This window comes from Gobius niger (assembly GCF_951799975.1).
Source record: "Gobius niger genome assembly, chromosome: 6".
Classification (NCBI taxonomy): Eukaryota; Metazoa; Chordata; class Actinopteri; order Gobiiformes; family Gobiidae; genus Gobius; species Gobius niger.
This window is the reverse complement of record NC_136857.1, coordinates 14962782-14989584: the sequence shown is the minus strand read 5'-3', so window position 1 is coordinate 14989584 and position 26803 is coordinate 14962782. Positions and strand designations below refer to the sequence as shown.

At 40.3% G+C, this 26803-nt stretch overlaps 2 protein-coding genes across 4 annotated transcripts in view; both read right to left on the bottom strand.

Moving 5' to 3' along the window:
* kcnc4 (potassium voltage-gated channel, Shaw-related subfamily, member 4) overlaps window positions 1-10890 on the bottom strand; it is a 20018-nt gene extending 9128 nt beyond the window's left edge. For all 3 annotated transcript variants that reach the window (XM_079559238.1, XM_079559239.1, XM_079559240.1), the window contains exons 1-2: window positions 10656-10890; window positions 9488-10249 (exon numbers count right to left, since the gene is read on the bottom strand). In XM_079559238.1, the coding sequence (XP_079415364.1) occupies window positions 9488-10090 (603 nt within the window). In that variant the 5' untranslated portion in view covers window positions 10091-10249; window positions 10656-10890. The remainder of the gene's footprint in view (window positions 1-9487; window positions 10250-10655) is intronic.
* A 4110-nt stretch (window positions 10891-15000) lies between these two features.
* ahcyl1 (adenosylhomocysteinase-like 1) lies at window positions 15001-26285 on the bottom strand. The gene is made up of 17 exons (XM_079557788.1): window positions 25821-26285; window positions 21237-21351; window positions 20558-20701; window positions 19938-20038; window positions 19757-19859; window positions 19577-19671; window positions 19382-19488; window positions 18332-18448; window positions 18193-18256; window positions 18026-18114; window positions 17876-17946; window positions 17689-17783; window positions 17269-17367; window positions 17016-17084; window positions 16840-16918; window positions 15533-15653; window positions 15001-15462 (listed from the first exon to the last, which is right to left on the bottom strand). Exons 1-17 carry the CDS (start codon window positions 26010-26012, stop codon window positions 15456-15458), a joined length of 1668 nt encoding a protein of 555 aa, XP_079413914.1. The 5' UTR covers window positions 26013-26285; the 3' UTR covers window positions 15001-15455.
* Between the last annotated feature and the right edge of the window lie 518 nt (window positions 26286-26803).

The following is a 26803-nucleotide window of genomic DNA, read 5'->3' as shown; positions in this document are numbered from 1 at the left end:
ACGATTTTATATTGGCATATCATCCACCCCTAATCCCATTTAACTGTTTTAACAATACAAGTTTGTAGTTTATATAAATACAAACACTTTTTGTGCCAGTCATTGCTGAGTGGAAGACTGCTTTCTAATTACTAGTGTCATATATCCAGTGACTGACGGCGGAGACATATTTTATACAAACACTCCTCCATCTGCCTTGGAGAAACATGTAATTAATTTGACATCCGTGAAGCTGCTTCAAGAACCACTTTTGGCCCCACAAATTAAAACACATTTCAAATTCATGGAACAACGCATTTGCTCATCTACTCATTTGAGCTCGGTGTTGGGTCTCTGGCTAGAATACCCCCCGGCTTATTGAAACCTTTAGCTGAAAATAGCAGAAAGACACGAAAGAGTCAAGTAATAGGCCAGCCACGCCGTTTTCAATTGTGCGTTTTGTCGAAGTGAGCTGTCACCCTTCGCCTCCATCCCTGACAGATAATTAAATGCTCTTATGTGCAATTTGAGGAAAAGTGATTGAAGTCGTTGCATCTTTTCGGTTTTCTCTCCATTTTTAAAAGCTTTTGGTTCACATGAGAGCCATAACAATGTTCTCGCAGGAAAACAGAGCAATTTGAAACCAATTACACCCGTGAACAGTCAACCTGAATCACGCTGGGAGAAGACGTGCCACTGTTAAGACAGAAGACATGGGCAGCTCAAAATGCTAACATAAAATTTATATCCAACCATCCAGTGTCGGGAAGGGCAACAATGCACATCTCTCCATGCGTCTAATTATAGATGAACTAGCAGGAGAGTTGTTGCTGTTTACATTACTGTCCCTGTTAAGAATTGGAATATTAGAAATGTGATAGGAAAGTTAGGACTGAGTTTGGATCAAAACTAATCATTTAAAATTCACACACTCACGCACAGCTTATTAGGATTAGGACCTTTAATAGTAGCCAAATATAACAAAACGCTGGTAGATAATTGCTTTGGCCCATATGGCTTTATGCAGACTTACCTGAAAATGCATGCAGGTCCTACATGATTGCACATGCTATAGATAGATTAGAGTAACAGCACGAAAATGAGAGCTTTTAATGTCTCAACAGTACGACTGTATACTGGACACTGAGATCCATCTTGACGGCCTTTCCCATGTTGTTGTTGTTGTTAGGGAATGAAATGAAATCTCCATTTATCATATTGGGTCATGCTGTAGGTGTGATGTGCTGGAGAAGGCTTTGCCCTGTGGTCACACTCTCCCATCATCAATACGAGATCTTGACATTGCAGAGGCTACTAGAAACAATAACTCTGTTGTCGTTTCTCTGTACAACATAACAATTGTCTGTTTTGATCTATTTTTTGATTAAGCGTGAATAGCCATATCCCAAGTGAAATCTACTGTCTCTTAGCATACACACTTTGTAAATCTTAATAAGATAAATTATAGGTTACAAGATATATCCATGCAAAGGTGAATACAGGTTATGTGCTTTGGAGCATCTAAAAATAAAAATCATGCTCACATTATTGTCTGTTCTTCCCTGCAGTTCATTAGCAAAAACTCATCCCACAGTAAATATTTTATTTGGCGCAAGCTGTCAGAGCGAGTCATATGAATGTATCTGCCTCGGTCAACAATAGTCCGAACATGTGTGCTAATCATGTGTGCAATTGTTTACTAAGGGCTAATTGCCATGCCTTTGTACTGTCCCAGCTGGTTAAACATGTGCCTGTTGTTCGCACGCTCGCGCACACCATTGAGCTGGATCACAGTAAAAGTAATGGGACATCAATTCAACGTGATATCCAACGTAATCTGCAATCATATCCTGGTAAAGGGGGCTCAGGAGGTTATTATGGAGAAGTCAAACACACAAAAAAATAATAATAATAATAATAAATGCATACTTCACTTTCTGAATCATGCAGTGAATGGAATCTCACATGTCTAGCTTACAGTATATGAAGTTTTCTTGACACACAGCCATGACTGAAAACATTTAATTTAGATGTTCTTAATGTAGTATTGTATCAAAAGAAAAACATATAAGCCTGTAGTTTATTTTAGGATGGTGACATATTACAACAACAAAAAATATCTGAAAGAGGGTCCAACAACTCTCTGAACCCAACATACATTATCTGGGAAACACTCCAAATCCAAAACATGTGCAGGTGCGAATATCTTGAAGTATTCACTGATTGGTCTCAAATGACGATGTTTCCATGTGACTGTTGTGTAGCACAGTCCCATCAGGGAATGCAGGTGTTCACTACATGGGACCAGGCACACATAAAAGGAGTCCTGTGGGTCCCTTCTCAAGTCATCTGCACCAGTGGTGGTTGGTTTTTTTCCCAGAAGTACTCCCTGCCTGTGCAGGAGACTTTTTCCTGACTTTGGGAATGGCTAAGAGACCGCTGCCGGAGGAGTGCTGTCAAGGTTCATAGGGTAAAAGCAATGTTTCCTGGAGATAAGGCGAGTCACCGTAGAGTCACAGTGAAAACGAGCAGGTGAGAATTCAGCTGAGAATCCCGCGTGGTCTCAAGCAGTTGTGGAGACGTTATAAACACTATTTCTGTGATGTTTCTGTAATGTCCCTGCAATGTCTTCAAGACCTGTCGGATACCAAGGAGATCTTAAAGACACGTAGCGGTGACGTCGCAGAGAGAGAGACATCTCTCTCTGAGAAGACGTCACCATGACTTAAGTGTCAAGCTGTCTGGAGATATCTCCGAGATGAGCACACAAGCAATCCGAGTTGCAGAGAGGTCTTTGAATAATGAGCAAACACTTGGTAAATGACCCCCTTAAAGGGACTATACTGAGTTTAAAAATGTACAAATTAAGTATTTTCCTCCCCCTACATGTTTCAACAATGTCCTAATGTGTAGAAAGAGCCCAGACATATTCACCACAACTGCCTCTAAAATCCTGCACTGTCACTCAAAAAGGTGTTAATTCGGGTCCGAATTGCCGTCATGCACGAGCTTAATATAGAAGATGCAGTTACACGCATGACCTGTGGCAGTAGTGAGTATAAGATGGCTAACTTGTATCTAGCCCCTTTAAAGGCCCTATACCTGATTTTTATTTTTATTTTTTTCATTTCAAACAATGAAAGAAAAAAACACAAATACAAATGTTGGTTGAGGTACAAACTCATCCCTAATCTTCCCAACATATTTGTAGCACCCCAATTCTTCACTGGGACATGTCTATTGGCACATTTCACACTGCAAGTCATGAAATTGACATAAATTCTTTATAATTAGATCTACAGTGTTTTCCCCACAAATGTCTGGGTTTACAATATACTGAAGGAAGACAAAACAAATTCATTCCATATACAAAAAAAAATCAGGTATAGCTCCTTAAATGTCTGAGTTTTACAGTCAACCTTCAGCCGTCTCCACTTAGTGTAAATGCTTCACCCCTTTTTCCCCTCACTTGCTCTCAGTTTCAATTAGGATTTAAATTAAAAGGGTTGCTTTTTGTTTTTAAAGCTGCTGGAAGTCAATTCAGTCTTCTCTCAAATAACACTTCTGAGTGTTAAAAATGTACTGGGAACATAATCTTGACTGGGCAAAAATAAAACTGCCAATCAAAATAATGGTTCAAAAAATGTTTTGATATTTTATATATATATATTGTAGTGTAATCTGAATTGGGCAAGTTTGACAGTACCAAAGGATATTGATAACAGGTTCAGTGCATCTCTAAAACTGCAGCTCTGGGAACCTAATGAAAAAAATATTGGCGTGTAAATCACAGAGGCAAATAAGTCAATAACAGCTCCAATTATTGGCTCCAGCCTTTTAACACCAAAACCAAACAGGTGAGTCATGATGTTGAGCATGATGGGAGTCCAAATCATGACAATAATCTGAATGTATTCAAAAAATCCTGTTCTACACATAACACACAACTTGGACACAACAGTTGGACACATTTCTATTTATTTTCCGAGTTTCAGAAAAGCATTGAGAAAGGAAAGCATATGTAGTTAACTTGTTTTGTTCAGCTCAATTTCACATCTTGTAACGTATACGTTTTCTATTGCAATCTGCTCAAATGCATTCATTATTTTGTGTCCCTCTAAAACATCTGCAAAGTCTCCAGAGTTGCAGTCAATCTGGCAACGAGGCACCCATCCATCTTGAGCAAACATATCCGAGTGCACCGTTCCAACCACTGTAACTCACATCCCTGTTTGTGCTGCTAATTCGCTCCTGATTCAAAGTGTCCTAACAAGGTGTGAAAAATCAAATGTGATTCAATGCAGCGAAAAGGCTTGCGGCGCTGCAAATAGAGTTCTCAAACTGTGGTACAGATACCGCTGGTGGTACTCAGGTTCCTCTCATAAGTCTTGGTTTACTTCAGAGACAGTTGTATCCATTTTTTGCTTTCTAAATATAGTTTGGGCCTGCTGTACTCCTGATATAGATCGTAATTAGTGAAAGTCTGAAAACCACAGACTGAAGCACGTCCGACCAGGTCAGCATGATTAAAATATGAGATGCATATAGTTTTAAATGATTACTCCTTCTCATTTTATCATACTAAATCCATGATTGCTGATGTGAGCTGTAAGTGGAATGCATGCACAACACATGTTAATGGGTTTTCAATTTTTAGGCTATAGAAGCCCTTCTATTTATAAGTTATAGGGGTACTTTTGTTATACGCGAGGTTTTCATGAGCCAACTATTTTTAAGTTAAAAGGGTCTTTTTGTTATATGCGGGGTTTGGAGTTATCTAGTTCCAGGCCCAACATCGCACAACAATGGATCTTATGTTTTGGACAGGATGCACCCATAATTATGCAGATGCTAAGCGGGCATGTGTTGACTCTCTTATGAAAGGGGATATTATAAAAACAAGGGGGGACTCACACTTCTTGCGTTCTGTTTTGTAGAATCTTTAATAAAATTCATGGAAAACACAGTACTTGGCCTCGATTTAAATTCCTTAACTTCTGTCTCACTCTGGTTTTGTTCCCAAAAGAGTATTGGCTTTTATCTACACAATTAAGGCATAGAACGGCAATACTGTAAGGGTCTGTTTCTTCACAAAGAGGTCAATGCGAGGAACAGAGTCAGAATAAATTGCGGTATATCTTTAGAGTGCCAGGAAAAATCTGAACTTGTACTGCGAATGACGTTTGTCGTAAGTTTGCATTTGCATTTCATAGAGGCAGAGAGGCGCCTACAGTTCTCGACACTAGCTCAGAGCAGAGAAAGTTGTACAACTTACACTGCATTGGGAACCTCAGCATAAGCTATAGGCGTATGTGAGTGTGAAAAATCAAGGCATCTGTAGTAAAAAAAATTAGCTTTGAACTCTCTCATAGACACTGAGAAAACGTATGGCCGAGAGTGTGTCTGGGGGAGGCAGATGCCGGTGGCGTAAGAGGCTCCCACTGACATTAGGCCGCTGTAAAGAGCCTGAAATTGGAGGTTCAGTAACATAATAAGGTTTATATTATTTAAAGGTTGTCCTGTTGCATTTTAAGACAAAAAACACAACCTCTATTGTCTATAAGCAGCACAGAGCCAGACTTGAGATGCTAGATGACTGTTATTTCTTCAGTAGTCATGTTTTTGCGTCTCATACTAATGATGAATCAACCTTTCCTGCCTGTATACCCAAGATCCAGCATTTACACTACGTAAAATATGTACAATTCTTCATATGTATAGTGTATAAAGAATGTATCTGGTCCAGAAAATGATCACATCTCCACTTCACTGTGATCTCACAGCAAAGACACACTGATTCCTGGAGGTGGGAGCCTGCACTCTGTGGTCTGTGGGAGAGATTGAGGTTTTTTAATTGGCCGTGGCTGATAACAGTTGAAGCCCATTACCACAGGAGTGATTAATTCCAACATATTTGTTCTCATCTAAACTAGGGCTGAAATTGCAACTTGAGAAAGTCACATTTAGCAAATTACAAAGATTGAAATGATCAAGATGAAGTACTTGACAACAACACAGAATAGTTTCCATAAGCATTTATCAAGTATAAAACCTGCTAACTCGGTAGTTTCAACTTCTGCAAATATTTCTTTATTTTATAATTTCATTCACAAGTTATTGTTTCCCAAAGTCATGCAAATTCCAAGCTTTGCAAACATCTAAGATGACAGAACGCCAACTTTACAATTAAGATTACATTATAATGACTTGATGCTGATAATGTGCAAATATACTTAAAACTTCTTAAATACTTAAAGACACACTTTTTAATTCACGTTTCCTGTTTAATCAAAATGTTAAACTGTTCCCTGAATGAGTCAATACTTTGTGAAGGTCTATATTCCATTTCCTTCACAACGATTTCCGTTTTGTACTAACAGTGTAATAACATTATCTTACATTCAGTTTAAAGTTATTGCATTACCTGGCTTTAAAAATGCACACACATAATGGAGGGGTTCACTGGGGGCTGTCTGCATGTACATGACAGGATGACTGGGAGGAAGTGTGCATTTGTATCTCCTCTCAGCCTTCCTGCTGACTGAGCATGCACACAATACCAATTATGAAAAAGACTTTTGTCTCCTGCAGCATCCCCGGGTTTCAATTCACTTTTTTAAGTTTCACATTTCTGAATGCAACAAAAAATGTCAACAATTTATCCCGTATTTTACATGGTTCTCAAACTGTGGCGCGAGGACCACCAGTAACACTTGGGCTTCTTCAGGCTTATTATGCTTTACTATTGCATTTAAGTTTATTTTTTTCCTGGTTTAGACCCTATTTCAGTCCAATTTAGGCCTATTTTAGTTCCTAGTCTGGCCCTGATCGTGGCCAGGAATATGAGGTGGTACTTGGAGTGAAAAGTTTGAGAATCACTAAGCTAGAAGATTGAGAGATGTTTTTGCCCGGCACACTCTGATTGACACTTTATTTACTATAACAGTGCATAGTGCACAGTGCATAGTAGACCTATAGAAGTAGAGCCAACAGTGACGGGGTTGTGTTGAAGTTTCATGTTTCCTTTATCAGCCTCAGCAAAGGACCCACAAACATCAGATTGAGGCATAAAATGTAAATACTGTCTTCCTTCTGTTCGATATAGGTATACAAAGTTCTGATCTAGGACAAATATCGCAGACTGTGCAAGTCAGCTGCTCTGCCACCTGAACAACCAGCTAAAATAAACATTTTCTACATCACCACCAGAGTCTCTTTCAATAGTGCACCTTAAACACAAACAGAAACCTCCCCTCTTCATTATCAACTAATGTATTTCATTCTTTGCACAAATGATGGCTTGAAGCCATTTGCTCAAAGCTCAGGGCTGGGAGGGATGGCATCATATTTGTATAGCCCTTTTCACATGACACATCACAAAAATCTACTCTGCTGAGATTATTTCGTTTCTTAGTTTTTGTCTGTTCGGGTTAGTATTTGTTTTGCACAAATAGTTCTTAACTTCTTTTTCTCTATTATTGGTTGTGTCTATAGATGGATAGAATATTTATTGTCTCCTTACGGATGTACTGTGTGTCATGTCAACACTTTTGCACAATTTAAGTTACCATGGAGTCTTAGGAACTGCATGGTAGTCCCCAGGACTTCATGTTGTTGGTTGCGTCAACAACACAAACATAGACACCGAATCAAAACCTGAAGGCTCTTTTAACATATCAATATGAAAGTGTAAAACATATGGAAATAATGGGTCGTCATCTTGTGGCCCATGTGTTGAGTACCTCTTTTAGATTCTTTTAACAACAAATATAAAAATCTCATATTGCAGCTCTGAGTGTGTGTGTGTGTGTGTGTGTGTGTGTGTGTGTGTGTGTGTGTGTGTGTGTGTGTGTGTGTGTGTGTGTGTGTGTGTGTGTGTGTGTGTGTGTGTGTGTGTGTGTGTGTGTGTGTGTGTGTGTGTGTGTGTGTGTGTGTGTGTGTGTGTGTGTGTGTGTGTGTGTGTGTGTGTGTGTGTGTGTGTGTGTGTGTGTATGCATTGTATGGATTTGAATACTTTGGAATTTCTCACATTTCTGCCTAAATACTTCACAGTGAGAATAGGGTTTTGATGTTGGTGTGCTGTTCCATTTTTCCCCCCACACATGACACTGTGTGTTCCTCCCAAACTATTCAACTTTGATTTGCAAAAGAGCTCTTGGATGCTCCACAGCACTACTGGAAAATATTCTATGGACTGATGAAACTAAAGTTGAATTGTTTGGGCGGAACACACGGGTGGAGGAAACATCTAAACCCTATCCCCACTGTGGAGTCTGGTGCAGGGAGAATCATGATATGGGGCTGGTTTGATTTCTCAGGGTCTGGACAACTTTCTATCATCAGTAGAGAAATTAATTCTGAAATTTAACTAGGTAACAATGATATTTTGCACAAAAAAAACCTGACACATTCACAACAGCATGGAATAAGTAAGTCAACCATTGTATTAAATAGCTGCCTGATCCTCCTTTTGCAGCAATAACTGCTTTCCTGTAGTTGCAGATTAGACGCTCATAATGATCAGGACGAATCTTGAACCAGTCCTCTTTACAAAACTGCTGCACTTCAGCGAGACTCCTGGGTTCACTTACTTTTTCCCCCCTGTCCTGTGAATGTTTACATGTTATGGCCAATAAAAATAGGATATGTAATTGTTGGTTGGGTGGTGTTAGTTTAAGCAGACACTGTTTACTCATTCTTACGATTTTGATGAAGATCAGACCACAGTTTATGACCAATTTGTGAAGAAATGTGAGAAATTCCAAAGCGTTCACATACATTTCCCTCCCACTGTATTTTTCTTCTGAGTGGAATTACCTAGTGGTGATACATTTTGTTTTTAACTACTAAAAATATTTTAGGGCAGGCTTCCTACAGCTCTTGGAGGCCAAACCATTGATGGACGAATGTTGTGCTTTAAGGGCTTTTGAGAGCAGACCCTGGACATAATGTGTGGGAGCAATATATTGCAATTCAATTTTAAAAAGCTTTTTCACATTTCCATTTGTCTAAATCCAGACTGGATGATGGATCTACACAGAAACACATGATGGGCACAGAAGAACATATGTTCTATTTAACTTAAACATATATCAAAAGGGCTTCTGTTATCAACTCTACAGAACCTGACACCTGCTAAATATCCATAATCCATATACATCATTCATGAAGGTATTACCGATGGAGCTTTAATTGTCTATATGGTTCAATAGTCATTTACCCTCAACACAGCCATTACCAGAAATGCATGTGGATATAAGCACTCAAATCAATATATCAAAAATGCATATAATTTATTAAAAGGCCATGGGTGACGGTCCACATAACCATGGGCAAATGGACTGCTAAAATAAGCCATACTGAATTCCTATAAATTGATTCTCTAATGAACTTCTGAAAGGGTGCTCTTTAGACTATTAGACTTGATTGACACTGTTGATCATTTGATCATTTAAGATGGAAACTATCATTGTATAAATCCCTCTCCATGTGTTTGAAGCGGACTGACCTTTGCTGCCCGTGATGAGTAGGGGTCATCGAAAAGGGCCCAGATTTTACGCTGCAAGTTGCGCCCATAGCTCCGAGACCGGTCTGGACCGTCATCGATACCGAACCGGCGAGGGACATCTTCTTCCGATTCCTCAGGCTCCGGTGGTTCAAAGCTGTCAAGCGCCTCCTCTGCGTCGCGGTGCTGGCGATAGGTCATCCAGCAGCATGGCTCCACGTCAGTCTCATCGATGCCCCAAAAAGCAAGTTCTTCCTCAAACAGAGGGCCGCATACATCTGCGGGACAGTGCAGTTTGCCTGTGCGGTAATAATTCAGGATGTATGCAAAAATGCCCGGATGTCTGTCATAAAAGAACTCTGAGTTTGTAGGTGGCACATTGTCTGAATCTGTGCTGGCGGGGTCGGGGTCCGCGATAAAAGCCAGCCGCGTACCTGGCAGCGTCCTGAGCGTGCTCTTGTACGTCTCATGCCGTGTGCCACCCACGTTGATAATAATTTTATCAGAGTCTTCTCCACGGATCATCTCCTTCAGACATGTCTTGGATGGAGGTTTGTTGCCGGACTTGCGGCCTCGATAAGAAGAAACACACACCGAGCTGATCATTGGGACCTGGGTTTGGACAGGGTCAGGAATCAGGGTTAGGGCAAGAGTGGCCCCACAGTGTCCACGCACTTCACTTTTGTCCACGTGGAGGTGGAGCTAGCTCAGAGTTTGAAACGACATGTGTCATCATCTCCATAATTGGTGAACTGTTGGTTGTATCTGTGGAAATAAAGCAAAATGAGGGCTAGAGCTTGAAGTGGGAGGTGCCTGGTGTGGCACTAAGCTATCCAGCCTCTATCCCCCGAAATGCAACTGGTCAACCCAAGAGTCACCCATGGCTGAAAACTCCCTCCCCTCAAACTAACCATCCTCTGGTCTTCAAGAGGCCACCCCACCGTTGTGCCCCGCATTCGCCAGAGGCACAGTGAAAATTTTCTGGCTCCGCCACTGGTGACTAAACTATTCTGAAATATTCAGATAATACATTCAGATAACTAATTAAATTACTTAATTACAGCCAGTTGTTGTTGTTGTGGTTATCATTAATGTCAAGAATAAGGTCAAATCCCTATTCAACAAGGTTTCCCCGAGTGTCAAAGGTGGAATGCTCATTGTTCACACTTACATTTAGCATCAGGTGTCATCTCATAAACTGGAGTCCAAAACGCGCGCGTAACCGCTTCAACCGTGAGTATCTTTATGATTCAAACCTGGTGACCCCTGTAACTTTAATCCATCTGTTTGCGCGCAAATCCATGTCTGATCCTGGTGCCAGATGTGGTTGATGTGACAGCTAATCCACAAGTGTCTTCTCCTCGCGACACAGGAGCGCGTGGATCTCGGCTGTGCGCTCGACAGCTCCAGCGTTAACCCTTTAGTAGAGTCAGTACGGCTGGGGCTGGAGGCGCACGAGCCACTCCCTCTGCTTCTCATCACCAGCGCGAGACATGCAAAAGTAGCCTAATATTTGTGTGCACGCTAGAGATCATAAGAGAAGAGCATCTGACACAAATGAAAAGGAGCACCACAAAAGAGCCTATATTTATTTATTTATTTATTTTTCCTATGATTGTGTCTATGAATGTGTTATATCCACATCAGTGCGCACAAAGATTTACTTGCCTTGTGGCACTGAAGCACAATTACGCATTTAATATTTTCTCTCTCTTTTTTGCCATTACCAATCCATTTTTTGCTATGTTATTCAAGAAAGAAAAATATCTTATCCAACAGGTTGCAGAAGCCATGACAACATGACAGCTACAGTAACCAGAAATATGTCACCAACGCCATCTGCTGGGCTGGCCCTATGACAAAAATGAAGGCTTGCAAAACACAAAGTACAGTAGAGGCCTATATTTGTGATTTGCAATAAAATATTGCAACACACAAACCACTGATTTCTCTCATTTAAACCATATCCAAAATCAGAAAACACCTTAATTAAAGTGAAGCACTTTGTGTTGCTCTTGAATGAAAAGCGCTTTATAAACAAATTTATTGATGTAGGCCTATTGATTGAAATTCAAAAGGAAATACATAGTTTATAGATTTATGTATGTATATTCACTTTGGCTGGGCCGATCCACTTTTGTCCCGATCCGATACGTATCACGATACTCAGGGACTGATCCGATACGTATAGCTATACAGTAATCTTTTGATAAGTAATATGTATACCTTAAAATGTGTAAAATGTCTTGTGTCTGACGTTTATAAACCAAATGCCATTTATTGAAGTGTTAAAAGTGCATCAACACAAAATGCTGTGTAACTGTTACTGGAAAACAAAGGTGTGCAATAAAAATGCAAACATATTGAAAGTATAGCAATACATGATAAAGTCAATACTTGGTTTTGCAGCAAAAAGTATTGCAAATCTGATCCGATATTTTGTCTCAGCCCTAATATTCTCACATAGCACTTGGAAATTGTGAATTGCCATTATTTCTCTATTAGCCAATGTAGTGTTATTAGAAAGCAGCACATCAGTGTTTAAACTACATGGCAATGTAATTACATTTACTGTTATTACTATTTAACTTAATGTTCAGGAATTATTAGAGGAACAAAGAGGCAGTACTCATATTTCTTTTATTATGACAACAGATATCATTTCAGAACAAATACATTTATCTGCAAAAAAAATATCATTTTAGTCCACTTCCTCTATAGCGGAGCCCTGAGTGCTTCCTCCTGCTTCAGGACCACAGCCTTCACTTTCTCCAGCTCAGTCTGCTGATACTCCTTTTTCTCTGCCAGCCATGAGATCGCCCAGTTACACTTGTCAAAGAACTTCTTTTTCTGTGATCTTACCTTCAAGGTTCTCAGCCTCCACGCTGTTCTTTATGTGATACCGGATTCGAGTGAGTTCTTTGCAGCAATCTTCTCCCGCTGCATCTCATTGCCTTATATTTCTCTGCATCTTGCACCATCTCCTCAATCTCCTCTTTGCTCAGTCTGCCTTTGTCATTAGTAATTGTGATTTTTTTTCTCTTTCGTTCTCTTGTCGACAGCGGACACATTTAATGTCGAATGTTATCTCTAGGCCTACCTGTCCTCTGGGCGCCGGTGGGATGCCAGTGAGATCAAACTTTCCAAGGAGGTTGTCCTGGGTGGCTGGTTGTCAGAGTAAGTGGAGAATATTTGGGTTGGGTTTGTTTTGTAGGGATGGTGGTGTTGCGTTTGATTGGGGCGGTCATTATTCCACCTGTTCTCTCAATGCCCAATGACAGAGGCGCAACATCCAGCAACAAAAGGTCTTGGACATTTTCTGAGGAGTCCCCGTTCCGGATTGCAGCCTGGACCGCTGCTCCATCGCCTACTGCTTCATCTGGGTTGATGCTTCTGTTCAAATCTCTTTAATTAAAGAAGTCTGGCTTGCAGCATTTTCTGGATTTTGGGGATCCTCGTCGAACCAACCAGGACAATTTCGTTGATCTTGGACTTGTCGAGCTAAGCATCTCTTGTAAGGCTTTCTCGACCGGCTCAAGTTCGCTCCAGAAGAGGTCTGAGTTGAGTTCTTCAAATCTGACACGTGTGAGATCTCCTCTCTGGATCTCTGGATAAAATGCCTTGGTTTCACCTTTGTACTAGACTTGGACTTTTGGCTTGTCACTGATCACTTTGAAAGGCCAAAGCTTCATGTCGGATGGCACAATGGGGTTGTTCATTTTTCTTCCAATAAGTCTCTTGGCGTCGAAGATGGTATTGGTGGGGTTCGTGGCCACCAGTTTTTTTTGTCGCGTCACCAATCAGCTGTTCCGTGTTAGTGAATGCAAATGCCTAAATCAATGGAAAGGCCTTTAGCGGACATGTTGGTGATCTGCTTTCTGCCAGACTTGGAAAGACAAACATGGATTGTTAAAGGTTAATGTGAGGTTTAAAGTGATAGTCTGTAAGTTTGCAAAGTGAGGAGAGATAGACTGGAATTTGAAAGTGAACAATCAAATTTTTCCCCTCTTTAACCAGAATCCTAATTATTTCTGCACAATGAGGAGAGCAGGAACAGGATTTTCTAAAGTAAATGATTAAGCTCCTCCCCCTCCCCTCCTGATTGGACCTGGCAGGCCCGTTCACAAGAAAAGCTTGTCTCATTGGTCAACGCGGGAGGATGCTAGACTCTGATTAGTTGCTTAGATCCGGGAAGGAGGGACTTTACAAAATATAATATTGCTTACTTAACATCAAAATGCCAGACCAGGTGGTTGATTTTGCACATTTTATAAAATCTGTAAAACATTTAGACTTCCGGACTATCACTTTAAGTCTTCACACTATGAAACTGATGCCAGCAACAACTGAACTGTGGAAAGAAAGTCTAAATTGTCAGTGGCGTATGAAAAACTGTTTGTGTTCTTGTGTGTTTGAAAAACTGAAAGATAATTTCATAGACAGATAGATAATTATGCTAAAAACAATATGCAAGCCTCCATTAAGCTTGCCCACAAATCTACGGCACCAAAACAAACTCAGATCAAGTACTGAACAGCTCTGATCAGGTCCAGTCATGGCCCATGGACAGCAAAAATCAGGACACCTACAGATTTTGTCCAGGAAACACCCTGTACTAAACGATTAAAGCTAACACGAGCACTCAAACCTGTGTGATCGAAGCGAAACAGCTCCCCTGGTACGTTTCTGATGGGGAACGTTACCACGTAGTTAAAAAGCTGAAAAAAGTAAAATTTATATCCACTTAAATATCAGTGTCTTGCTGGGGGCCTCAGTAGTCCCAGAACTTGACTGATCTCTGAGAAGTCACATCACAACAAGTAGTGTAAACACTTTCACGGTTAACAAAAAGGCATTATAATTTTATGTAGAAAGAAAGTCGTTTTTTCCACAAATGTCTGCTTTTACAATATACTGAAGGACAAAACACATTTCATTTCATTTCACAACTAGAGGAAAATCAGGGCCTTTAAACCTAATGTACTGCATCATTCGACAATTAACTCGAAAGTGCAGCATAAAAGTACTATCTGTGCTTTCTTCTTTGAGTTAAAAACGTTTGTAATATTTTGGACTTTTATAACCACATTGCATCTTATTCATTGGTAAAAGTTTTATTGCAGATTTAATTTAACACACTTGCATTGCAATCACATAAAATATTTTCAATCATAAAGTAAGACGTTGACAATCTTATGGTGAACAAAACAATCTATTTAAATGTATATAGTTATATTACTTTAGAGAATAGGAGGAAGACATTGGAGTGTGATATATATAAGGAATGTGTTAAGGTCAATGCTGATCATTAACGTAAAAGGCACATTCATACTAAGGCCTGAAAGGTAATATCCAGGTTAGGTATGTGCCAATTTCATATAATACGCAGCTGTATACAACACGTATCTAAACATGCGGTTTTTAAAATGTATTTTAATAATTCATGCTAAACATCAATGCAGAACAGAAAAGGCCAGTTTATGGATTTAAACTAAGACGCGCTATTTTCATGGTTAAAAATATGAGAAGAGAACTTTGTGAGCTCAAAGGCAAAAGGGATATTACCTTTTAAGGCCTGTATGTCAATACCACTCAAAGAAATTATACAAAACAAAAAGATAAAAGAGCCTGTGTCCAGTAACACAATTCAAGAATGTTTTGCTTTGCTTTTTTTAGGTGTTGCTTTGGCACTGTGTCAAAAGTAACAAACAAAGAAAAGTGGGAAACAACTAAGAACAAACATATGAGAGCATGCTGTACATGTAACAGAACATGTCAAATTGATTACAGCATGTATTGTATATCTTCTATATCTTTAAAATATTGTCATATTTAACATCTAAACTGCTGTTAATAAGTTACATTCAATATTATATGTAAAATAATCTTTCTTTTTGTTGCAGTTTAAAACTAAAATATACTGTATGTCTCTGTTTATCAGGGCTTCTAAGAGTCATTGGTACATATTTCACTAATATCTGTGGGAAAAGAGAAGGCCATAGTTAATAAATGGTTACTCAGTATAAAACCATATTCAGTCGTATGTACCTGTAGTAGTTGGGCTTGAAGGGGCCATTCTTGTTGAGGCCCATGTACTTGGCCTGTTCGTCACTCAGCTCTGTGAGGTGGGCGTCAAAGTTTGGTAAGTGCAGGCTGGCAACATACTCATCTGAGGGAAAAGCAAGTTCACAAACTTAACAATATTATGAAAGTGATGATAATAATATGTTTTACAGTTAATTCAACTTAAAGCGACAATGCATATTCATGAAAATGGGAATAATGATCAAGATCAACAAAATATAAAGACAGTAAACAACAATAATGACTAACTCAAAAACAAAGATCATCCACACAGTTCAACACTCGAGACATCTGGCTGAGTCTTAATGGTAAGAACAGTCATCGGTGGTGACATGTCAGGTTCCTCCTTAGCCTCTTTATAAATACTTTGAATGTGGTACAGTCTTTAATATCTGTCCCAAATCTCTGTTCCTTCAACTGATAGCACCTATTTACTAACTAGTGTGTGTCTTAGGTACTGCACAGTCACCTCTCGTTCAGATAATATTTGTATTGTTTGGTCAACAACTTCAAATACAATAATACTATATTTTGTAAATAATTAATCCTGTGTATGATGCTTCTAAATGTGTCAGTGTTGAACTGTGACAGCAGGGGGCACTGTGTATGACACTGTGACATTCATGTTTAGTAAGTACTTCAGGGAGCTTGTCTGAAAGACAAAAATCAGTAGATTTCAAAACAAAAATCCGCAAGTCTCCATCACGTATGGATCCAAAATTATAAACAAAAGTCTACAACATATAATACAAAATAAATAGGTGCACAAACTTGACCGATTTCACCTGTCTCTTTACCTTTACCTTTGTAAATATGCCCCAAACCTTACAATAAATAAGATAAAAAATAAACAGTAGGCACTGCCTCAAAGTGCTGTCATGTTTATAGAAGCTAAAATAGAAAGAAAACAGTCTACACTCAATACAAAACACAAAAACAGAATATAAAGCATTGTCCTACTCAGCCAGTGCAAAAACTTGTGTTTTCAAGTAGCCATTCTGATGTATAGAGGGGAGAATTCCATGGCAAACGCTCTGTTGCCTCTACTATATGTACAATGAATAGAAAACTTATAAAGGAAGCAAAAAAATGAATAAATCAAAGTAGGACAAAATATAAATCAGCAGTTGCTAATCCACCCTCTAATCTAAAGGTTGTAATATGCATTATGTTAGTGTACGGTTCTGCCACAAGGTGGTGACAAACAACAGTATTGGGTGAAAACATGTAACATGTATTTTCGTTTCACAACACACAGAAAACGTTCATACCCATTTTCTTTGGCAGCAGATAAACGTCCTGCTTATAACGTCCCTCTGGGGCATTGAAGAGCTCGATCAGAGCCAGGGCCTACACAGACAGGAGATGGAAAATGAATATGATGACTAATATGATGACTAAAAAGGTGTTAGGGTGAAGTGCCCACTAGTGAGCGTTACTATATAACCTGAGTGGTTGCCGTGATGGACAGAACAAAGGTAGGCACTGTGGAGCAGCTCAGATTTAGGAGGCGACCCTGGCAAAGGACACAAACATTTCACATGTATATAATCTACAGAACATGCACACAGGCACAAACAGAATTACACAAACAAATTACAATACCATAAACATTTGTGTTGATGACTATACGTGGTCAGACTCTTCTGGTTTCATCCGTTTTGCAAGCCTGGGGTGAACAGTGGTTTCAAAGAACATACCTCAGCTAAAAGGACGACCCGCTTTCCGTCGGGCCAGATGATGTGGTCCACTTGAGAGCGGACTCTTTCCCAGGTGAGCTCTGGGCTGCGCAGACTGGCCTAAGAACAAAGCAGTCACGGGTCATTCCTGAAGTCAATCAAATGTGAAATTCCCAGACAGACATAACACACTGCCCTGTCTCTGTAAGTGTTTGTATGAAAAACAGACCAGCACAAGCCCACAGGCCAAACAAAACGATACCGCTAAAAACTAAGCTCAACATGGTTAAATGGCACACAATGGAACATGCTCCAGGTGAAGGTTAGTTTCAGCGCTTTGCGAAATCTGTTAAGCGCAAGACATGTATAAGCCATTACTATTATTATTATATTATTATCATTAGACTCTAGACAACAATATGCCATTGATTTATTACTTACCACATCAATTTCAGTGTTTGAGTGTCCCATGTTACAGACAATGCAGCCATTTTTCATTCTGTCAAGCTGCTCTCGGCTGACAACATTTTTGTTACCTAATTTAAACAGACAAAGTAAAAAAACAAATCTCTGTCACTGGGAGAATAGCAATGTACCATATATAAAGCATTTATTAATGCTTTAGTACCAGTGCAGGTGATCACCACATCCATTTGCCGGATGACCTCACTCAGTTTCACCACTCGAAAACCGTCCATGCTGTTTGAGGACACATATCACAAAGTTATATTGACTTTATGTCTCGTTTATCCAGGAAGCCCAAAACAAAGTGTCTCACCATGCCTGCAGGGCACAGATTGGGTCTATCTCTGTGATGCACACAATGGCTCCAAGAGCCTTCAGAGCAGTGCAGCAGCCTTTACCAACCTGAATACAGCAGGTGGGCGGTTATAACTGAGTCTTATTAAAAGTAAAGTGAATCAAATTATTTTCAAGATGGCTCACCTCTCCATAACCACACACCACCACTTGTTTGCCTCCAAACATTATATCTGTGGTCCTCTTGAGGCTAAAGAGAAGAATACAGCATTATCTTTGTGTCTATTTAACGATTGTAGCAAACCCAAATGTAGCTCATTCATACCCATCCAATATGGATTCACGGCAGCAGTAGAGGTTGTCGAACTTCTGTTTGGTCACTGAGTCATTCACATTCATCGCAGGAACACACAGTTTTCCAGCTTTAGATAACTGGTACAATCTGATTGGACACAAGGGAAAAGCATGAATGCAAACCCATACACACAAACATAGTGAGTGAGTTTGTGCTTTTAACTGCTTTTAAGCCAATTGATTCCTCTGAGGAAGCATGAAGAGCTGCTGCAACAAGTCATGCAGCACGAATAGGAGACATTTCCTCTTTACAGTGTGCTCATACCAAAATGACTCAGACCTAACGCAGTTTGCATTAAGAACATTTTTTGTGGAAACATGGTTCATCCACTCAACAAAATAATACTGCAGTGAAGTAGTAGACATGGAGAAATACCTCAGGAGCTTATTCTCTGTTACAAGAACAGCTTAACGACTTATTAAGTCAAATGCCAGTATTCATGAATAAGCAGTGTTCATGAATACTGGCAAAAGTAACGCATTACACAAATATATAACTTTTTTCAGTAACTAAGGAAAAGAACATATTACACAAAATAAGGGAATATATTAGTCATTACATTTCAAGTAACTTGAGTTAAAAGAGCATTTAAATTCATGAACAACAATATGCCAAACTCCCCCCGCAAAAAATGCAGCATGCCAGATCCAGTTAGAAACTGGTGTATAACATCGCAGTCTGTAGTTAATGTCCTCAAAACAAAACACACGAGAATGTGGAAAGTGAAGGAAAAGGAAATCTTTGACTGCACTTATGCTCTGTGGCGCTATTACTATGTTCAGTTTATATTTTTGCCAAAAGTAACTCAAAAGTAAAACAGTGAAACAGTAAAATGTAATATAACATAACATAACATATAACATTTTTAGAGCTGTAATCACTAATAAAGAATATATTACACATAAATAAAATGTTTAAGTAATTTTCCCAATACTGTGAATAAGTATTCAAAAGCTTGAACTTGGCTCCTTTTAAATGACAGAGAGCAGAATATCAGAAGTGACTGAAACATGTTGGCACCTGTGCACTCCGGTGACACTCTCCTCAACGATGCCTCGGACCTTCTTGAACGTGCTGGGGTACTTCTTATAAACCCAATGTGTAAGGTCACCGCCATCATCCAAAATCTAAAGAAGACACGGCAGAAATCACTACTAATAAATAGTATACAACATTTAAAAAATACTTGTTATGGAGGGAATGACAAGTTGATACCATATTAGCCAGCCAGCCATCGCCGTTAACACAGCGGTCGATGCACCACCAAAAGTCGTCCTCTGACTCACCCTTCCAGGCAAACACAGGTACTCCTGTGGGAGACAGTAGTACATTTTAAGCATGTTAGTATATCCATGTAGATAATATGTACATGTGTTTACGTGTGAAACATTGTACCTGTCTCAGCCAGAGCAGCAGCGACCTCATTCTGAGTAGAGTAGATGTTGCAGGCTGTCCAGCGACACTGAGCTCCCAAAGCCACCAGAGTCTCTATCAGAACCTATGAGAGAAGATTCAGTTTCAGTTGTGCAAACAGCCGTGGGCTAAAGCCATAGGACTGTACATAGATTTAACCTACTGCAGTCTGAGCAGTGATATGTGTACAGCCTACAATCTTGGCCCCCGCTAAAGGCTTTTCCCCTTGGGCTCTCTTCCGCAGAGAGATGAGGGCAGACATGTCTGTGGAGGCAAACATGGACGGAGTTAGGCTTTGAAGATAATGCTTGCTCATCATCCTCATCACCAAATGTCAGTAAAACACACAATCATCAAAAACAATGCCATTAACAGCTTTCCTCTCGGGCTTGAGCCAGAACACTTGTCAGGCACTCACGCCTCCTTCCCACTCACAGCAATGTAAACAGACAGAGGGCCAGAGGTGCAACACAAGAGCACACAAGATGGAGCAGCACACAGCCCAAGGAGAAAACACCATAAGGCTCAGCTACTGTGAGAGGAAGTGGTTACAGAAGATAGAAATAGATCATGTTTCAGAACAAACTGATACAGCCTGACTTTGTCCACTCAACTCAAATAAACGGAAGAGTGAGTGCAGTGAAACAAGTCACAAAAGACAGCCCTGCGAGCTGTTTAACATGTATTTGCCATTTTTAAACATGTTTGCCTCTCTCTACCTGCGAAGACAACAATACATAAAACACTCACAGCATTTCAATTAGACAACGGAACTCGGATTACCTTGCTCAGCTATTTCAATTTCCCGCCGACCAAACTCAGCCTGCTTGATGTTTTTCACACAGAAATCTTTGCTGCCCCGGCTGTTGACCTGTGTTTTGTCCCTGGGGGAGGTTTCATCATCAGAGCTGTCTGTGTAAGATGCAGCTAGAATGAAAAAGAGAGGACAAAAGGTCACTATCGGGAAGAATTTGCACAAACGCATAACACTGAAGCCGGCATGATCATTGTATGATCTGAACTAGGGTCAGACCGGTATGGATTTTAGGGGTCCGATACCGATACGATACCGATATTGATATGAAGGGGGTTGGAATGGCCGAAAGTCGATCTATTGGCCGATATTTTAAGTAATTCAATTTGATGTAATTTTTTTATTATCTCTAGTAGTCTAGTCTAGTAGCCTATAGTTAAACATGGATAATTATAGTAAAGTTTTCAATCTAATTAGAGGCCGATGCCGATTATTGGGGATTTTGATTGGCCGAATTTGCACCGCTGATATTTTTGGTCAGTGTCAGTGTTGAACTGAGACAGCAGGGAGTGCAGCCGATAGCCGATATTGTAAAATCCCCAAATATCGGCCCGATATATTGGCCAGCCCCTTTTCTGAACCAGCAAGTTGTATTAAATAACCATATATCCAAGTTGAATAGTTGTATTCAGTGGAGGGCTGTTATACCTGAGCTGTAGCTGTCTGTGGAAGACTGAGAGATAGATCGAGAAAGTGAGCGTCGTCCGGCTTTGGTTGGGAACTTGCTGAATTCTTGTTTGTCCTCTGCGTTTACAAATTGTATCTACAAGGGATGCAGACAAGACATGTTTAATAGCATAAGATTATTGCCTTTGGATATAGCTTTAGACCTGGGAAAGATCAGAACCGTATTGTACGATTGCACCACCTGAACCAGAGGTGGTTAAAGCTTATTTTTAGACACCTTTGATTTGGGCTTTGTTCGAGTATAGAGGCTTCACTTGTCTGGAGCTGCATCATGTCAAGCTCAAAAGCATCAGGATCAAAGACCGTCAGATGCACAAGGCAGACAAGCACCAGAACTATGGTCTGTGAAAGGGGGCTACAGTAAAGAAATCAGACCATGACGCAGAAGATAGAACTGCAAGGCTCCAAAGAAAATCAATCTGATCTCCATCTGTAAAGACAACAATTTCATATTTTGTACACATGAGATCATACAAAGATATGGCATAGCTGACAGTCTGTCTTGCAATAGAAACTTTTTATCACTGAAATGACACTGGTGTCATATTTGAGATGCCCATAGATTGTGTTTGGAGTCCAAACTAAAGAACAGGACAGCTGAGTTTACACAACACATGGATATAGCAGGAGCACGCAAGCTCATAGGAGGTACGCGAGAGTAAATGAAACACAAGTGAATTCACCAGCCTAATAAGAATAAACATTTAAGGTAAAATAAAACTAAATAACTAAAGTCTAACGTTCAAATTTGAAGAAAAAAAGAAAAGAAAAATAACCTAAGCTTGAGACTAAACTAGAGGCTCTTCTGAGCATTGAAGGGTGTTTCTCAGTTCGGACTGTGCTCTATCAGGGACTTGCAAAATAGCACTTTTAAGTTTGGCTCTTGCATCAGTGGAGTTTCCTTCCCCAACTCTAGCATTGAAAGTTTGCATACAGGCTGCAGCAAGGACAAAGGATCACTCCGTTCAGAGCTGCAAGAAGCATGAGGTTAATCTGATTAATGATGAATTACGCTGTTACTCAAGACAGTGTTGCCTTTTTGCACCTAGCCTTCATTGTCAGTTTAGTGGAGCATCTCGGAGTGTCTAGTTCCCAAGGTTTAATTTCTGAGTCTACGCTGATTGTGTCGCTTCTGAAGTTGAGGGACACCCAAAGACCGGCTGACATGGCTAAGTGTTGTGTGGCACATCTGTAAAGTGTGACCTGCTGGATCTTGAAAGAGCGTCCCAGTGTTCGAGGCCACTCACCCTCTCTCGCCCGAGCTTGTGTGCCATGGCTGCCTGCCTCTCCAGCTCCTCCTGATCCCCTGTGTCCTCTGTGTGATGTACTAGGTGTCCCTGATGCTATTAGCCCAGAGCACTCCCAGGCAGCGCAGGGGGAGGTTCCCACTTCCCACCTATTCTAACGATTTGTGAATGGTCAACCTGTGTGAGGAGAGAGAGCAGGGATCTCTGTGCATTCAGTGCTACATTCTTTTCCCTTGAGGAGCAGATGCAAAGGTAGGACATAGTGACTGTGTTTTAACATTTAACACTAAACAATGTGTAGTAATAATTACATTAAACATAGGCAGCAACACTCTCTTTCAAGCTAATTCCACATTTAGACTTCTGAATGAAAGAGGATTGATGAGTGAGTTAAAAGCCTGTTTCCATTAGCCTAGTGTGTGGCATCAATAAGTGACCCATGCTATCCTAAAAATACACTTTCTCTCCTAGACAGCAGGCCAGGTCACAGACTTAAGCCCTGCTAAAACCGCCACCCACCAACAGAAGGGCTCACATGAGGCAACATTAGCTTAAAAAACATTAAGAGGTCAGTCAACAAGGATTTATATATGTGGTGGTTATTTCTATACAGTTTAAGGCCTTGCTTTGCGGTTGCTTCAGTTCTTGAAAGGAGCAACGACAGAAAATGTTGTTGTTGTGGAAAACATATTGCTGGCTAATCCCTCCCGACAATGATTTGACCTTGACCATTTGATTCATTTTAAACGAAAAAAAAACAAAAAAAAACACTTACTGCTAAACTCACAGAGGCGGAGCTAGCTGTAAAATGCTGTAACTGGTCCGTATGGATGTGTTGTATTTCTCATCTTATAGTGACTTTTCCAAATGTTAGTCTGACACTGGGGCACACAATCCTCATTTAAAAAGAGTTTTATTATTATGATTATGATTATGATTATTATTATTACATTGTATTGACCGCAGTGCAGTATATTCCAACTGGGGTACATTTACCCCTAAGGGTAGCCAATCCCAGCACTTAGCAGGGAATACCAGGAAATGTTCAGATTTACAGTAAAAAGGTGAAACTGACGGAAATTCCTTTTTATCACATACGTGAATATTAAAATTCCATTGAAATTATGTTTGTTTAAGAATATTTTTTGTATGATAATTTAAAGTACAAAATATCAAAATAGGAATGTATTTACTCAAAGATGCTTCACAAAAGGCAAAAGAAAATACAACAGATAAGTACTTGTAATTGCGCCATAATCAAAATAGACATACAGAAATAGTTTTATGCTTTTCAAGTTCTTTCTTTTGGCCAGTGGCTAAAGAGTAAACACAGCAGGTGATTTGCTGGTGCAATAGTTTAAGACACCATCTAGTGGTTAAGTCAAAGGGAGGAACAGCACATCTGAGACAACAGCTCTCAGCATTTGCTGAACTGTATGCAGCGAGGGCAGATGACTCACTGACATTATTTGTGGTTGGATGCCTACATGTTTTCTGACCACGCTACAAACAAATCAGGTGCGAATTTGGCCGTTTGACCTTGATGTGCAGTAGGCGGCAGCTTGTGTCCGTAATGTGACAGATAAGATGTGAGAAGGTATAAAAGCTGAGGCAGTCCACAGGGAACAGATAAAACAATGATGCATGAATATTGCAGCCAGTGAGTCCCATTCCCAGGGGGCGTATTGTGTAACCACTAGAGATGGATTGGAGCAGTGAGGGAGGAGCAGGGCTTTACTCACCAACACACATTGAGTTGCATTTGAAAATAATCCCACTTGATTGTTTATTTGTTTGTCATTTCATGACACACACTGGTGGTTCAAAGTCTGTGCTACAGTCAGATATAACGGCCAGTGCAAAAACAGGTTTCTTCAAGTAGTCAGGAGTCTTTTACAGGTCAAGGGCTGAAAAAAAGAAGAAAAAGGGTACAGTGGTAGACTCCTTGAGCCAAGATCAGTCCCAGGATTTAAGATTACATTGGTCCTGGTATTGCTCTTGTTTAACCTGTTTTTTTTTACCTGGTCCTTCATAGACATGCTCTAGTTCCTTTATTATACACATACTTAAATTGTCTCAAATTGAGAATGAAAATGAGCATTCGGGCTGAGAGCTCTATTCACATTATTGACGTTTTTCACACAGGCAGGTGGCTCCGTTTGACACCAGCCTCTCATATTTATTCATAACACACAGCTTTGTTTTCATAAGCGTTGTCCACATTCCGACAATCCAATATGTTTTCTATCGGGCTCCCTGGGGCGGCTGAGTCCAGACGATATTGTCCTGTCTGATGGGGAGTCCGGGTAATATTTCAAGTGCCGTGAGCCCCACTGCTAAAAAAAATAATGGCTTACTCCTAAAAACCTTCTTCTCATCTCTGTAAACTTTTCTGTGAAAATATACTGAAATGAATAAAACCAAAGAAAAACAGATTATTTGAACTTGAACTTCAAGTATTATATAAAATGGTTAAATATGAAACAATACAGCATTGCAATAAATATAAAAAAGTAGCCCCCTCAGTTCAGCATTGGTTTCCCAAACCAAGTCAGCCTTAAATGTGTCTCACAGACCATTGTATTCAAGCAACTTGAACATACATCAGTGACAACTTGTTCAATACATGAAGACAACTCAAAACAGTCATGACTCTACATCCAAGTCATTCAAGAAGTTGGATGCTGGGCTTTGTTAGGATTTCCTCTTAACACAGTTGTTCCCATGGTGTATTGTTAAATTCATCAAAGAGGCTACATAAAAGCAGATTCAAATAGATTTCTATTTACGACTCTTAAAAATATTATGATGAGGGCCTGAGACCTGAATGACTGCAACATTTCAAATTGTTCAGTTGACTTTAAAGATTAGCTGTCACGTTGCAGCTCGGGCTGAGTGATCCAAGTGGGATAGCTGTGACACGCAGTAACCGACTGGATTACAGCATTGCAGCATCACACTGCTCAACTGATGGCCGCGAACTGATTTATGCCATTAATATCACACAGGGGGGAAACAGATCTACCTTGTTGCGTAAGGAGATTTGAATAGTAACTGTTTCGTATTGAAGAGCCGTTTTGTTGTCCGCTGTTGGAGTTGTGAATGACAAAGTGAGGTCTGGACTCGCCGAACGCTATGTTGATTAAAACGTTTAAAACCGTTATATGCACGAGGCAGTACATTTCTGTGCATAAACTGCTCCCCGCTCACGTGCATGTCTGGAGCAGGCAGCCCGTCTGTCTGTGCAGCCTTTTGCCAGGTGACAACAGTGAGTGATGGCGAAGATCAGGTTTCTTACCTTCTTGACTGATTTCATGGAAGGCACTGCGGAGAACGCGGCCGAGGACACTTCCCCAACGTTCATGTTCACGTCGCTGCTATTCTTGCTCACAGTCAGCGCTGAGTATTTCTCCGCTACGTTTTCGGTCTCTTTGACATATTTTGTGCCTTGTTTGACCTCCGTTTTCGCGTCCAACTCCGAGTCGGTCATCGCATGCGCTTAGTTTGTTGCTCACTGGAAAGAAGCCGGTCTGGAGATACGTTAAGCTACCGTTAGGAAGTGGCTCGTCCGTTAAAAACTCCCAGCACTACCGCCACCAAGACATTAAAATAATGGAAAACACATCCACTTCGATCGGTGCTCCTGTGTGGAAAAGAAGTAGCTACAGACACTTGTTTCGGCTGTCATCCGCAGATAGCAGCATCTCGGAGCGGCAGGAGGGGGCGTTGGGCTGGGGGCTGTCACCTGAACAAGTGGGCAGGCAGGCGAGTGACGTGGAGGCGGGGTCCGTTAGCTCCTTCTCCACAGGAAGAATCCCGTTGGGACGTAGCAACCGCTGCCATGGCAATTATGGCGGCCATCATACAGTGTCAGTGTCTGTTTAGGTCTGTTTAGTTTAGGTTTAACATTATACTTATCTATATACATATACACATACGCATACACACATATGCATACACGTACACACATATACATACACATACATACATATACATACACACACGTGCACCGACTGTATTTTATATATATACACAGATATCTACATAAATCTATATATCTTTTGAGCTTTAATAACACATCTGCTTTTCTCAGGACATCATCACAGCAGCACTGATTTCAGTTTAATACAGAATTATTTATGTTGGCAATGGCATGTCAATACATAGACGCAACCATTGATTGATCCGTTTTTTTTTTCTTATGTACACTTGAGCCGAATGGACAACTACAATATGGCCGACAGAGCCGCACGCTGGTCCTATTGGATTACCATGCCAGCG

Excerpts from the sequence above, each read along its gene's own strand:
- ahcyl1 (XM_079557788.1), bottom strand. The coding sequence starts at position 26,012 with ATGACCGACTCGGAGTTGGACGCGAAAACGGAGGTCAAACAAGGCACA. Across the intron at positions 18,449-19,381 it reads AGTGTCACCGGAGTGCACAG|ATTGTACCAGTTATCTAAAG; the intron begins GTGCCAACATGT and ends GTGTCCAATCAG. Across the intron at positions 17,784-17,875 it reads TGTGGTGATCACCTGCACTG|GTAACAAAAATGTTGTCAGC; the intron begins GTACTAAAGCAT and ends TGTTTAAATTAG.